At 35.7% G+C, this 14,197-nt stretch overlaps 1 protein-coding gene across 7 annotated transcripts; it reads left to right on the forward strand.

The window, feature by feature from the left end:
- The first annotated feature begins 897 nt into the window (after positions 1-897).
- On the forward strand, positions 898-13,158 carry LOC116262361 (agamous-like MADS-box protein AGL30). 7 transcript variants are annotated; one of them, XM_031641717.2, is made up of 14 exons: positions 898-1,118; positions 1,246-1,311; positions 3,988-4,208; positions 7,369-7,428; positions 7,521-7,542; positions 8,108-8,172; positions 8,271-8,286; positions 8,385-8,464; positions 8,604-8,700; positions 9,109-9,156; positions 9,243-9,373; positions 10,647-10,755; positions 10,846-11,001; positions 12,647-13,158. In XM_031641717.2, exons 3-14 carry the CDS (start codon positions 4,024-4,026, stop codon positions 12,659-12,661), a joined length of 984 nt encoding a protein of 327 aa, XP_031497577.1. In that variant the 5' UTR covers positions 898-1,118; positions 1,246-1,311; positions 3,988-4,023; the 3' UTR covers positions 12,662-13,158. The 7 variants fall into 7 exon arrangements, with proteins under 7 accessions (XP_031497577.1, XP_031497549.1, XP_031497523.1 ...); XM_031641689.2 differs by having other exon boundaries at positions 899-1,118; positions 10,647-11,001; positions 12,653-13,158; XM_031641663.2 differs by having other exon boundaries at positions 901-1,118; positions 10,647-11,001.
- The last annotated feature ends 1,039 nt before the right edge of the window (positions 13,159-14,197 follow it).

Below are 14,197 nucleotides of genomic sequence, written 5' to 3' on the forward strand. Positions count from 1 at the left end.
GTATGTCACGAGTTCGATTCCGGAAGACACCGTCCCCATAAGCCTTGGTGGGGCACGCTTTCCACAATGAAATTTTCCAAATTTCAATTTAAAGGAAATCTCTAATGCTTTGTTTCGATGGAGAAAATGAAGGAAAAGAACAATAAATCAAGAACAATAAATCATTTGTTCAGTCAATTTTATTTTTTGTTTGGTTGATTAACAAAGAAGAAATAAAAGAAAAGCAAAAAACTTATTTGATTGTAAAGGAAGGAAAATAAAGATGAGGGAATGAAAATTATGTTTTAATGTAAATTCAATCAATTTAAAATTGAAGGGATTAAAAATAAAATGAAAGATTTATCGGTATATACTCTTTATTTCTTTTTGTGCATGCATGAAAAAAGTTTTACATTATAGCATTATCTTTTTCAATTCAGAGTCTCCTTTTACCACATAAACCATCACAACAAAAAAAACTTGTTAGGTTTGTCTTTTTTTTTTTCTGTTTATATTTTTACCACCGTTCACGACGCCCCTTTTCTTTTTCCATTGTTGGTGCATACTATAATGTAAATTATTAGTTTTATATCATTTATGTATCTAAACAAACATAATTTTAACAATCTATTATTTTATATTCAAACAAATGTTATAATTACTTTTTTATTGTGTTTTCTTTTCCTTCCAATAGTATTTTCTTTTTATTTTCCTCAATCCAAAGGTTGCTTGATTGTTGTAGACAGGAACGAAGCCTGTGTGTGTTTGTCAATGGAGAAAAAACACAAGTTAGAGAGTCAAAATGTCTTGAAAACTTGTTTTGTTTGGTCAAATGACTAAATTCAGCAAGTGTTGTTCCATGGCCTTGGTTGTTATTAACGTGTGTTCTGGTGGTGATGGTTAAGGTCGAACTCCTACCGTCTACTCACTCTTCTTTTCTCCCCGTTGAGCTGAAAATCAGGATTTCTGTTCGGACCTCGAAGGGTCCGACTTTTTCTCTGGTAAAAAAAATTTTTGCCATTCACCGCACGCTGCGTCTGGCTTTCGCTCACAGCTGCCGCGGCCGTGGTTGTTGTGGCCTTCGCTCTCCACGAGCTTCTCCGAACGCAGCGGACGGCACCGGCGCCGGAGGTCGGCAAGTCTGTCCCTCTTCCACTCTTCTTCTTCTTCTACGTCGTTTTGTTTTTCTTCTGCCCCTTTTCTTCTTCTTCTTCTTCTTTGTCTGGTTCAGCATTTGGTTACATGCGTTTCTGTAATTTGTCGCAGAGGCGCCTTTCACAAGGTGGAAACCTTTTGCATCTCACAAGGTGGAAACCTTTTGCATCTAACAAGGTAGATCCCTCTTTTCCCTTCCTCTCTCCTCTTACTTAAGGCGAAAGTTTCCGCTGGTCTTGCTTTTCCCGGTGCTCTTCTTCCCGAATCCTCCATTGGAGGCCTTTTGGGTTTTCAGTGGATCCATGTCTCGTTAGGAGCTTTGCATTTAGGAAATTGTTGGGTTGTCTGTATGGTTCTGGAAATTGGGTATTTGAGGTAATTCAGGGTTGTGGGGGAAATCGAGCTGGGATGCAGAAAAAGAGGGAAATGGGAGAGTTGTATATGAGCCAGCTGCCTGGACAGTTCTATTGCTGTAAAACATGCCATTACCATGTTGCTTACATTGATGGCATCGTTTCCGGGGTATATTTTCACGTTCCGTCAGACATTTTTTTGTTTCTATCGCGTGTCTGTATTACTTGGTTGATTCATCTGAGTTTTTGTTAACAGTTACTGATTTTTGTGGGTTCTTGGTGATGGGTGTTGTGGTGCCCAGGCCTCTGGTTGTTGTGTTGGATTCGTATTTTCTTCTCGTTCTTAGTTGTTGATATTGTTTTCCGATTATTGGTTTGGATACTGGTAGTTGTGAATTTTGGTTTTCAAGTTTGATGGCCGTATGGAAGGTTAAGGTGCTTTGACGAGTACTTTTCTTCATTTTGTTTCTACTAGTTAATGGATCTCTAGTACAGGGACCAGAGAAACTGCTTACCAGAGAAACTGCTTAGTGGATTTGGTTGATCTCTTGAATCATTATTTGAAAAATATATGATTTCATACGTCTGTAAGTAGGAAAACATAGAGCGTTTCTTCATGTCTGCTGTTACTTTAATTGCAGTGTTTAGACATTCCTACATCTATAAGTCCTATTAGAGTTGACATTACTCACTAATATATATATATATATATATATATATATATTGAAACTGAAACCTACCCACTGGTCTAGGTACCCCACCTTACTCACTAAAAATAAGTATAAAGTAATAAAACCCTTTTCTTTCCTTTTGTAGGCCTGCCTAAATCCCTCCTTCTTTCCCCATGCCCTCCAACCTCTTTCGCCTTCCTTTCGTGAATGCCCCTTGCATCACTTCCATTTCTGCCCCACAGCAGCAACCTTCTTTCCGTGGCTGCATTCCTACCTACACGGAAAAGAAAAACTTAAGAAAATGAAGAGCAAAGCAATTACAGGTGTTCATATTTTGTCCAATTTTATGCTCAAGAGTTAAGACTAATTCAGGCTAGTGTAATTTGATGCTGAAAATCCATGATTGAACAACCAAGAACCCATGATTGAGCATACAGGGGTTGTTGATTTTTCAATCCCACAAAATGCTGTTTTGTTGTTGAAAGCCCATGATTCAACAGTCATGATTGAACACAGTATCTGTTGATCTGGTTTGTTCTGGCTGCTGATAACAACCACATCCCTTTGTCAAGACCAGAAGGTTTTAAGGCTCGCTGAAGTTACAGGAGGTGACTCTTCTTCTACAATGGCTAGAGGAAATGAAGTGGCAGATAGAGAAGAATTTACGATTTTAACAATAAAACGAAAACCCAAAAACATGAGGAGTCCGACGGGTCTCAATGCCATCAGCAAATAATCTATACCCCTCCTGGCAATGGTGAGAATACAATCATGGAAAGAAGGTTATTGTAGCAAACAACAGCTGAAAGTTAGAGGTCTAATGGGAAGAAGAGGTAAAGTTGGACAGGGCTAATGGGCATGTGGGAGGAAGGATGAACTAGGAAAGGTAAAAGAGAAGGCTTTTACAATTTTCTGAAGTAGGCATGATTGGGGGTGTTTAATTTTCATGTAGAGAAGAATCAAATCCTATGTACAACAATCGTACAAACCCTGCATATCCTCCATGATGCACCTTGGCATGTCAGCACACCATACACTCTCTCCCATTTTCAATAAAGAGGTATGCAGTTTTCTAACAAGTACGATAATATATATATATATATATATTTTGAGAGAGAGAGAGAGAGAAATGCCCAAGACCAGCTCTCTGTCTCTCTCCCTCTGTGAAATATAAACATAGATCTCATTGTTAACATATGCATTCATGAACATCACTAGCGGAGAACTTGCTTTTTATTTTTTAGTACTTATTAAACAAAGCAGAATGCGTGCATTAGAAATTGGAATTTGACAATTGTATATTTATAGACACACACTCACACATATGTACGGCCCTGCTAGAGCTTGAGTTGCTTGAGAGTGTTTTTATGCCAACACTCATGTAATGTAGGGTAGGACTTGCTAGTTCAAGCCTGGTTTCTTACGTTCACCACTAGCTTGGAGCTTGAAAGTGGGTTTCACTTTTTTTTTTTCGAAATATCTACCCTACAATGCTTGTTGGTATATTAACTCTGAAAGGTTGTTTATATCTTAACTTCAAACACATCAATAGATATTTTTGATAATTGTCGTTAGCAACATTCTTTTTAGGTTTTTGGTTATGAATGCCTGTATTTGTGCGTAACTTCATTTCTTTTGGTGTTTCTTTTCTTTTTTCTCTACTGCTTTACTTGTTGTAAGTTGTAACATTTGATAACAACACTAGATCCGAGTTTTGGTTTCTCTGGTGAGCGTTTGCAAGAAATTAGCATTTTTTCCCTTGTGTCACTTGAAGTGCGATTAAGATTTTGTTTACATATTAATGTGGATATTGCACTTCTTTGCTGCAGAGTTCGGAAAAGGAATAGGAAGTTTCTTTAAACATAATGGGAAGAGTTAAATTAAAAATCAAGAAGTTGGAAAATAGCAATGGCAGACAAGTCACATACTCCAAAAGAAGGGCAGGGATTGTGAAGAAAGCTAAGGAACTTTCAATACTATGTGACATTGATATCATCCTTCTTATGTTTTCACCAACTGGAAAAGCTACATTATGCCATGGAGAGAGAAGGTAAAGATTCATTTTTCTTTTCCATATTAGGTAATTTCATTTTATCTCTTGTTAGATGATATGAGAAGTTTTATTGTGTCTGTGTTAATTTTTTTTTTTCCTTTTTGTTTGATGAATGGGTTAGGCAGTTCTCTACTGGATTGTGCCCAGGGCAGACTTTGGAGATGAAACTCTCAACTTCCTTTAGTTGAAGGTTTTCAGTCCACTCCTGGGCCTGGTGGAAGGAGTTATTGTTTCCTGTTAATTTGATTAGACCGAGACTTTGTGTTTGCTTTACTTCGATTTTTACTTTATGATGTTGTCACATAACTAAAAGATCACAATCATCTATTCTTTATCCATTGGTTCATTGGTCATTTTCCATGCTGCTATTGCCTTGGTTTGTTGTATTTAATCATGTTACCCGTTGATGTGATCACTGACCAAAGTTTTTGAATCAATAGACTTGGTCTTTGAAAATCTTCAACTGTCATGTTGCTATGTTAGGAATTGGTTGGGCAAGTTCCTTGAATGTTTGTTGTAGTTTGCAAGAATAAAGGCTAAGGAAAAATGAGTGGGAGTAAGTTACATTAAGAATCAGAAAAAGAGTAAGAACATGTGGACAACAAGTCTTTGAATACTTTATTTCCTTATTCTTTCTATCAAAATTATACTTTGTCTTCCTTCTCTCTCTGTTATCAACTTTTGGAGCCAGACAGTCTGATCCCTTCAAGCAAGTTGGATAAAAAAACGTCAGCAGCAGTGAAATAAGTTAAACTAAGAATTAGGAGGATAATCACAAACAACTTGGCCTCACAAAGAAGAATGCAGGCCATTGTCCAAGGAACAAGGAAGCTTCATGAATGCTGGGGAAGTGCTCAGTCAAAGGGCACTTGAATTCTATCGTGATAACCAACTCCTCCCTTACTCTTAATGCTGACCTGCTTTTATGCGCACATGGTAAAGAGCACAGCGAAAGAAAAGTTGGGACGCCGAGAGTCAAAACCCTGACAGAGGACAAAAGCAAACTGCTGAAACCTAGAAGTTACGAACAGAAAAAACAGTGAATACTCTAGAGGCAGGACCCATGAGACCAGATTCACTGAAAGCAAACGCCCCCACCCCACCACCCCAACAAAAAAAAAGGAAAAAAAAAAGAAAAAAGAAAAAAAGAGGGATGATAATACCACACGTGACCATTAGCCTGTGGCGATCTTTGTGAATAAATGGGTGGGCTCTTGCTCCCCAGCAATTTCCATGGGAAGTTAAGCTAAGAAGTAGAAAAAGAGTAAGGAAGTCTTTTTGAGTACTTTCTCTCCTTGTTCTTTCTGTTTCTCTCTCCGTTATCAACTTTTAGAGCCAGCAGGTGATCCTTTCAAGAAACTTGAAAAGAAAAATTGGCAGCAGTGAAATAAATGTATCCTAAATGCTATGTCACATGGGTACTGGTGTGGGGACAGCTGCAAAGGAATTTCATAGGAGGAGTGAGAAGGATGAGATATGGCCTACCCATCTCAGTCCTCAAGATCCTTGTCCCCAAGTCAACCCCTCCCCCTATGTGGATGGTAAGCTTAGATGTAAGGACATGCCAGGCTCAAGGTATCTAGGGTGTCAGGGGCTTCAGGATGCTTACTTGGAGATCCGGCATCCAGTTACATTCTGGAGACCCACAGCCTACGCGTTATGAGTTTTTTAGCAAGTAAAAATTAATTTTATGTGCAGAGAAAGTCACTAAACAGTCTAAGCTATTAAGTTTATTATGACTCACTTAACAACACAAAACTTCTGAGTTTATGAATTTAGACATCCATGGATTTGAGTGCATATTCTTTAAGTATTTTTTTTAAATTTTTTTGTTCGTTAAGAACTCTATTATATTTTTATTTCTATTTTCCTTTTATCCAGTCTATGAAAGGCTATTTAGAGAACTGTCAACTTGTTGAATTAGCGATTTTCTTTATTAATAATATGAAGCAGTACCTACTTTCGTAATTTTTGAGGTAATTCAGTATCCATTGCTTCCTATTCTCATCTTACTGAAGGTACTAGATTTTTGTTTAAAAATAATAAACTAGTGACTTTGCATGCTTATCTTTTGAGGTAACTCTGAATTTGTTAATTCCTATTCTGATCTTACTGAGGGCAACAGATTTTTGTTTAAAATTAATAAACTAGTTTTTGTGTATGTGCATGCTTAATCTTTGAGGTAATTCAGAATTTTGTTGATTCCTATTATCATATTACTTAGGGTTGTATTTGTTTTAAAAATAATAAACTATTGCATGTGGGCGAGTCTTTTTGTTCAAAGATAATAAACTAGTGAGAAAGAGAGAGAGGAGATGGGGGTCAAATGTCTTTATATAGTCTAAAGTACATCAGAAAATTTTTAGTGTCTATTTTAACTTTCTGATGATCATGCATTTATTTTTTGTGCTATAATGCCATAAATGGCTCCTGTGAAAATTATAGATTGATCCAAGATATGTTTCTGTGGTGTTCTTCCTTCTCTCAAATATATCTTTGATTGTAAAATAGATTCTTCATGTTACACATATGTTATATCTAGAAAATAACTGTAGCATTTATTTAGACTCTCATCTCTTGCTAATTTATTTTTTCCTCTGTAACATACTCGATTACTGCATTTGTAGCAGATACCTACAAGATAACATCCAGACTAGTGGAACTGAAACTCACCATTCGGGAAGGCCTATCCTTTACTTTTCTTTTCACTCTCTACATGATATGTTTCAATTACCATTATCAATGGTTCTTCTTGACATTAAATGAACAGAAGTTTTGCAAACCGGTGGAAGGAAAACCAGAAAAGTCATTGTTCATTAACCCAATCTCTGCTTGAATAGAGATTCGTAAAAAATTACAAAGCCATCCTCCTTATTACAGGAAAATGGTAAAAATGCCACTTAATAAAATTTCTGCTAATTAACACCTAGTGTTAAGTATTTCTTTTAACGACCACAAACTTATTTCTCTCAACAAAATCTATGAATGTGAAGAAGTTAAGTGAATAATTTAATTGTTCAAGAATTTAAATTGGAGTGTTGTTTAATATTTAATGTGAAGATATAACATTCTGTTGACTGCCTATTTCAGCTTTCAGTTGCTTTGAAATTACAGTTTTTCTTATCTGCTTCTGCTTAGACCTTTTCAAACTTTTCAGTGCTATTGAAGATGTTATTGGAAGGTTTGCTCAATTAACCCCTCAAGAGCGAGCAAAAAGGTTTGGATCATCTTGTCATAAGGAATAGCTTCTTTTCTTTCTTAATTCAGATTTAGATGATTATTGAATTGCTTTCTTTCCTTTGCTGGCAGCAGGAAGTTGGAGAGCCTGGAAGTACGATAATTCATTTCTTTCTTTTGTCTTAACTGCAATGTTTTGGAATTTGTTTGTTACATTGAATTGAAAACATAGCCACAAATATTGTTATATTTTCGAAAATATCTTGATATTAATGAAAAAAGGGAAAAATTTGTGATATTTTGAAAAAAAAAATGAAAAAAATCAACTTGTCATGATTTTGTTGCGATTTTTCATTTATTTTTTATTTCATTTTCTATTTTCATTTTCTTCAACTTTTGTTTTATTGTTTTATTTCCTCTTTTTTTAGGTATTTAACGTGGCCTCTTAGATGGGACACAATACTTATTACTTTATCATTTTATCTTTTTAATTAGATGTTTTTTTGTATTCTTATTAGTTTTTCATTTATTGTATTTTTCCTTAACATTTTGATTTTTTTTGTTTTTTTTAATTCTGAGATTTTCCCCCCAAAAAAAAATTTGAAGAAAAATACCCGGGAAAACCTCGCTGATAAAAGACCGAGAATGATATTTGTGGCTATGATTGAAAATTGGCATATTGTTTCGTAATAGTAAAATACAAGCTTGTGATACCTTAGGCACTTAAGAAGACCTTCAAGAAGTTGGACCATGAAGTAAATATTCAAGACTTCTTGTGCACAAGGTGCAAACTAATTCCTTCACTGATTTTTTCTGCTTCCATTTTTTATGTGTAAATCAACTAGTAAAGTAATCGATGTTTCTTTTCTTTTGGTTATGCAGCTCGCCAACGGCGGAGGTATGCACTAATCACTATTGTTTAGGATATTTGTTGTGGTTCATACGTGCGTTCCTCTTTTATATTGTGACGTGGAATTTGTTTCTTTAATACAACAGGAGTTGAATAACCAGCTAAAGATGTTGCAAGCACGCTCATCTGAGTTGAACAAGAGATTAAGGTTTTATCTCTATTTTAGGTTGTTGTTGTTCTCTCATTCTATTCATGTACCCCAGACACCTTGTTTATGATACAGCCATCGAGTATGTCCTTGCAATTTGTTCATATGTCCTAACTCAAGTTGAAGGACCGCTAACAATATTGTTGTAATTTTACAGCTACTGGGTTGACCCAGACAAGATCAGCAGTTCTGACAGAATTAGAGCAATGCATGAGTCTCTGAAAGAAGCTTTAAGACAGCTTCATACCTGCAAGGCATGCACATTCACGTTTTGTAGTCTTAATTTTGACTCTTTACTGCTTCTTAGGTGTTCAGTGTTTGCATGAACAATTAAGACATTTTCATTTTTTTAGAGTATAATGGTGCTCTACTAGTAAGGCTTACTGGCATTGCATTGCTATGACAGAAAAAAATAATGTTTCTTTTGAGAAAGATAATTGTCATAAATTTTTATTAATATTAGTCTAACATAATTCATATAACTTTCCTTTGATTAGGTCGTCAACCAGAGGTCATAGGCTTGTTAAAAGTTAAAACTGAATTTCTTGGTTTTGTTCCTTTTGTGTTTTGTGTATTCGCTTAGCAATAAAATTATTCTCTTTCAAGACCATGATTCTTTTTAAGAAGGATCACTCATGAATGGTACTTCTTCCCCCTGGCAGGAAAATTTGAAAAAGCAACAGTTTTTGCCAGTAGAATGCAGTAATCAGGTAACTGTTGATGTTTCTGTCTGTTGGATGGCTAAATTCTTCAGCAGCATGAGATTTCAATTAACACTTTCTTTTTTCTGGGATAGTTTGAGAGTGGAATACATTTGCCTTTGGGTTTGACCACTGAACAACAAGGCAACTCTTTATGTTGGCTTCCAAATCAAGATGCAACACAGCTAATGTTGAATGAGGATCCACACTTGGTATTAGGACCACGGTGAGTAGTTATTAATTATTAGTCATGTAGACTTCGTACCATTTGTCTTGCCAGTCCTTTTATGCTGTTGCCGATGAGCTGATCTTGAGTTGCTACTTGTGAGGAACAACATCGATTACTAATTATTTTCCAAAATGTTAGATAACTGAAACAAGTTCACCTTGCATATTTTAAAATTAGAATAACCTGTGAAATGATTTCTCAAGATTAATCAGTCAGTTCAGGATTGTATAACATCTGGAATTCCTGGAATCTTAGTTATCAACTTAAGGAGTTGTCAATCTGACGAGTCACCTAGTTATCCTAGGGATTACTGAACCACCTAGTCCCTAGGTAATAGTTGGTTGGGCCCATGGTAGGGACTAGTTGACTGACTTGGTTGGCTAGTGAGCAACTAATTGACTGACTCATCCCCAAAGTGAGCTTTTTCAGAGAAACTACATTTTGAATCAGAGCAAAGTTTCCTTTTCTTTTTACTAGCTTTCACTTCTCCTGCCTTCGACCTCTGTTTTTCAATAAGTTTTCCTTTAAAGTTTAATCTATTTTCTGTATTTCTCCCTCTGTGTGTCGGATATATATATATATGTATATGTATGTATGTATATCCTACAGATTCTGTGTTAATGTATAAAAACATGTATATATACATGTATTCTGTATATTCTTTGTTTGCATGCATGTACATATGTGTGTTTATATATATGTATATATGTCCCCATGTATCTGCAGAATAGATTTACGAGGTATTTTATATTTTCTTTACATCTTAGGTTTCAATTTATTGTTATGTGATGCTATGTGTGATCAATGAACTATGTGGTTGATGTGATGTTTTGCATAACAATGTTTTTCTACTGCGAATGTGCGTCTTTGAGCCTCTTTTGACTAGTCTCAAGACTCTCAACTAGCCTTTTTAAGGCGCTAACCAAGTTGAATCTGACTTGCGATGTCTGGAACTCTGATTAGTGGCATCTCACCTGCTTCATGTTCTCCTGCATTGAACCATATGCCATGTTTATCTGGAACATAGGGGTATTCCAAATTTGTAATTAGATTTCCTGCAAAAGTTAAGCCTTCGTCAACAAGGTTGAAGAAACCATTACTAGTCTTTTATGGATTATTAGACCATAATGCCATATTATGTAATTCATGCAACTCTTCAAGTCCACAAATGACCTCTCTTTTGGCTTAAAACATGTTACTCGTATTGAATTACAGAAGTAGTAAATCCTGTATTCTGAAACAAGTAGCTGCGAATTTGTTTCCCCTGTAGAGAAGTTGAGTGCTCCTCAGAAGCTCCTTTTCCAAGCTTTTCTTCTTATTTGGAAATGGGAAAGCATATAGAGATGGAACAGCCAAGGTCATGTGATACACTGAACGAGGTAAACAGAAGCTCATGCCTCAGTTTGCAACTTGGAGCTTTTTACCCTTACCACCCATATAACCAGAATCATGATTTTCTTGGAGAAAAGAAGTTCAAGGATGAAATGGAGATGAACATTCAAGGTTCATCAATGGATTATCGAGTTCCTAACTTTGGAACACCGAGTTATGACAATAACATGAGCAATTGGGCTTCCACATCTGACAATTGTGCAGTTTCACTTTTTGATGAGAACTCGTTCCAGGTCAGTGTTTGATGCTATATTCATTCAATCATCTTGTGCTCATTATTCTCCTATGGAAAATAAGTTTGAATCATGGATGCTTGATGGCTTTGAATTTTGTTTTTTGAGTGTATATTATGCATGTGCTTGTGCTGCAGTGGAACTTATTTTGTTTGCTTAACTGGATATTATTTTACATTTGCAATGGATGTCAGCAGTATCATATTAGTTTCTCTTATACTTTCAGTGTATTGCACAATATAATACGATCTATTGATCACTCTGTCTTTTTACCAGATCAGTTTGGAGAGTAACTGCTTTAGTTCCAAGAAAATGTGTTAAATATCCTTGGTTAAACATCTCAAAATATTGTTATAGGGACTCTTTTTCCATTCTTGCTGCTTCCTTTAATGATTTACATATGCAAGTAAAAATGATAATGGTTCTATTGTACGAGTATTCTTAACAAGAGAAGTCGTGCCAGTCTAGGAAGATTCATGTCTAAAGTTAAGCACCAATTTGCTAGCTCCATCAAACCAAGCTCTAGGAATTTGTTCAAAGCCATACTAAATTTTCTTTGACGAAAGCATCTAGTATCGGGAACTTACTTCCCTAGAAGGGCAACTAGTTTCTCTGTCTGTTGCTTTTAGTTTTGATGTTGAACACACATACCTGTCCTACTGCTTTCACTCTTGTTAGTAGCGTTTGGAATCTTAATCACGTGTCTATATCCTACTATTTTCTTTTCCAATGGTAGAGATCGGGATTTCATTTCTTGCACATTTCTGAAGCACTGAATTCGACATTCAGAGTGTTTACTTATTTAGGACATTGGTTGAGTTCATGATAGATTTTAGTTTCAAATTACGAGTATTTCTGGAGGATACATGTAAGAGGAAAAAATCATATAATACAAAAATAGTCAAGAGATTCAATTACCCTGTAGGATTACCGGTTTTGAAATTCTGGGTTTTCATTGGTACGACTTTCTCCCTATTTTTATGACTAAAGTTCTTGCTTCTAACTGTGGCCCAACATAGGACTATGAAATGTCAATAATCTGGAAACATTATTCAGTATGTGAAGCATTTAATTGCTGGATTTGGTCAGTGTGATTAAGGTGGTTTTTTTCACATGAAGCACTTCCTCATGTAACAACTCGATACAATGTGCAGCCCTGTTCTGTTAGGTCATAAAAAAGCATATTTTACATGTTTTTTTGCAAGTTAATCTTGACTTGTGTTGTGTAAACGGCCAAATGATTGCATGAGGATTAGAATTTCTAGTTCGTAGGAATTTTGACCGCTTGTCTCTTACAAGGATTGCTACTTGTGACATGGGGGAGTAACCATGTTATGATACCTCTTGGAGAGAAATTTTGACTCATCAACGTATGGAATATTCAGTCCAATCTTTAGATCTTTGTTCCCGAACCTGTTTCTGTGCTATATTTCGGTGGCTGCTCTTTATACATTCCTATTTGGAAAGCTTTGGCTCTCATACCCAATAATTCTCCTGAATCATTCCGAAAGAGAATGCTTAGGAGATTTTGAGTGATATCCGAAATGCCACTGCTGCAGTTCCTTTTCAAACAAGTCAATATTCTGTCTGTCCTGAGACATGTTAAGCTTTCCATATTTTTGAGATTGTTTGAATGTTTTGGCAGCAACAGCAAAACTGAACGACCGGCATAGCTTTCTGCCGCCTTCAGAGGTAGCTCTTGTAGATTGCTTACTCCCCGGATGGAGGTCAATCAAATGTACAGTGCGTTATCAAAAAGTGATCATAATAGCTGAATTGTATTCTTATCAACGTGCTGTTGAAGGCCAGCAAGAGTGGGCGCATGTAATGACTACTCAACTACATTGTTATATATGTATGCTTCATACATCTCGTTTTAGAACATGGGTGCGGCACAGGGTTGTGGACAGTGAAGTAAAGGTGCCAGAGTTGTTGAACATCAACCTTCACTGTAGAAAAGTCTTTGTTTTCCTTCCCTGTGAATGTAAAACCCTATTAATCCCGGGTACATGTCCTGTAAAGGAGGGTTGTCTTCATTCTCCAAGTGACATGAAGTTTACAATTTTTTTTTTGTAAGGGCAAGTTGCTCATCTATGAATAAGGCATATTTGGGTTCCCATTTTTTGGATTCAACAAGTTGTAATAATTTTTCCTTCTCATTTGAGTTCCTTAATTGCAGGATGAAAGTGGTTAGAGTTTATGCAACAGAATCAGGGTGATTTCTCTTGTAATGTTGTCCTGATTGCGAATTTTATTCTTAGTCTAAGGTTCCCCAGAACTCCCTTGAGGATGAATGACAACTTATTCTTAACTCATTTAATTGGAAGCTCTATAGTATGAATGACAACTTTTCCAATAGCTAGGCACGGAAAATCCCTTCATTCTTTTGTTTGTAGGGGTGTACATGAGCCCAGTCAAGCTTGAGCTGGCCCAACGTGAACTTTGTTTGACTCATTTATTGTTTGGCTTGAGTTCAAGATGAGCTTTACAAGGTCAGCTCAAGCTAGACTCAATAGACTGTGTTGGAGCTTAAGCCTGACTCCTTTAAGCTCATGAATTGTAACCTAACTGACCTTGAGTTCGGTAATATTTTAGATCGACTCAAGCTTGATAGCAAGCTAAGCTGACTCCAGCATTACATAAAGCTATTGTTGGATGACAAGAAAAGCAAAAATTTATTGCTAAAAAACAGTTATAATAGGAACATTAACACATTAACCATCATTTGTGGTGCAAATTGTTCATGGAGCTTTTAGCAATAGGTTATGGTGCTTTTAGCAAACAATTTGAATTATATATATATATATATATATATACATATATATATATGTATAGTAGAGGGAGAGAAAAACATTGAAATGATGTGCCATAAGTTTTCCTATATTTCTTACTTTGAAACTATCAGATCAAGTGGATTAAATAACTAAAGCTTTTGATAAATGTGATTTACTTTATGCTTTAGTATAATAAAATTTGGAAAACATTAAATATCTTCAAGGTGTAAATAAGAAAACTAGCAGTATGAAATCAAATGCCTTACTATGCGTAGAAGTTGTTGACTCAAAACATGAATTATGGTTAAAAAATCATGTTGGATCTATTCATAATTTTATATCATCAAATTAAGTAAAAACATCGCCGTTTAGTTTGGAGCATACGAAAATCATCACACTTTAAGACTATTTATTTATTATTT

This window comes from Nymphaea colorata, chromosome 1, assembly GCF_008831285.2.
Source record: "Nymphaea colorata isolate Beijing-Zhang1983 chromosome 1, ASM883128v2, whole genome shotgun sequence".
In the NCBI taxonomy this organism is placed as follows: Eukaryota; Viridiplantae; Streptophyta; class Magnoliopsida; order Nymphaeales; family Nymphaeaceae; genus Nymphaea; species Nymphaea colorata.

What these genes read in the sequence shown, in the direction of transcription:
- LOC116262361 (XM_031641663.2), top strand. Translation starts at nt 4,024, where the DNA reads ATGGGAAGAGTTAAATTAAAAATCAAGAAGTTGGAAAATAGCAATGGC. An exon ending in CCTCAAGAGCGAGCAAAAAG is followed by an intron (nt 7,429 to 7,520) that starts GTTTGGATCATC and finishes CTTTGCTGGCAG; the next exon opens with CAGGAAGTTGGAGAGCCTGG. An exon ending in GGAAGTTGGAGAGCCTGGAA is followed by an intron (nt 7,543 to 8,107) that starts GTACGATAATTC and finishes GTGATACCTTAG; the next exon opens with GCACTTAAGAAGACCTTCAA.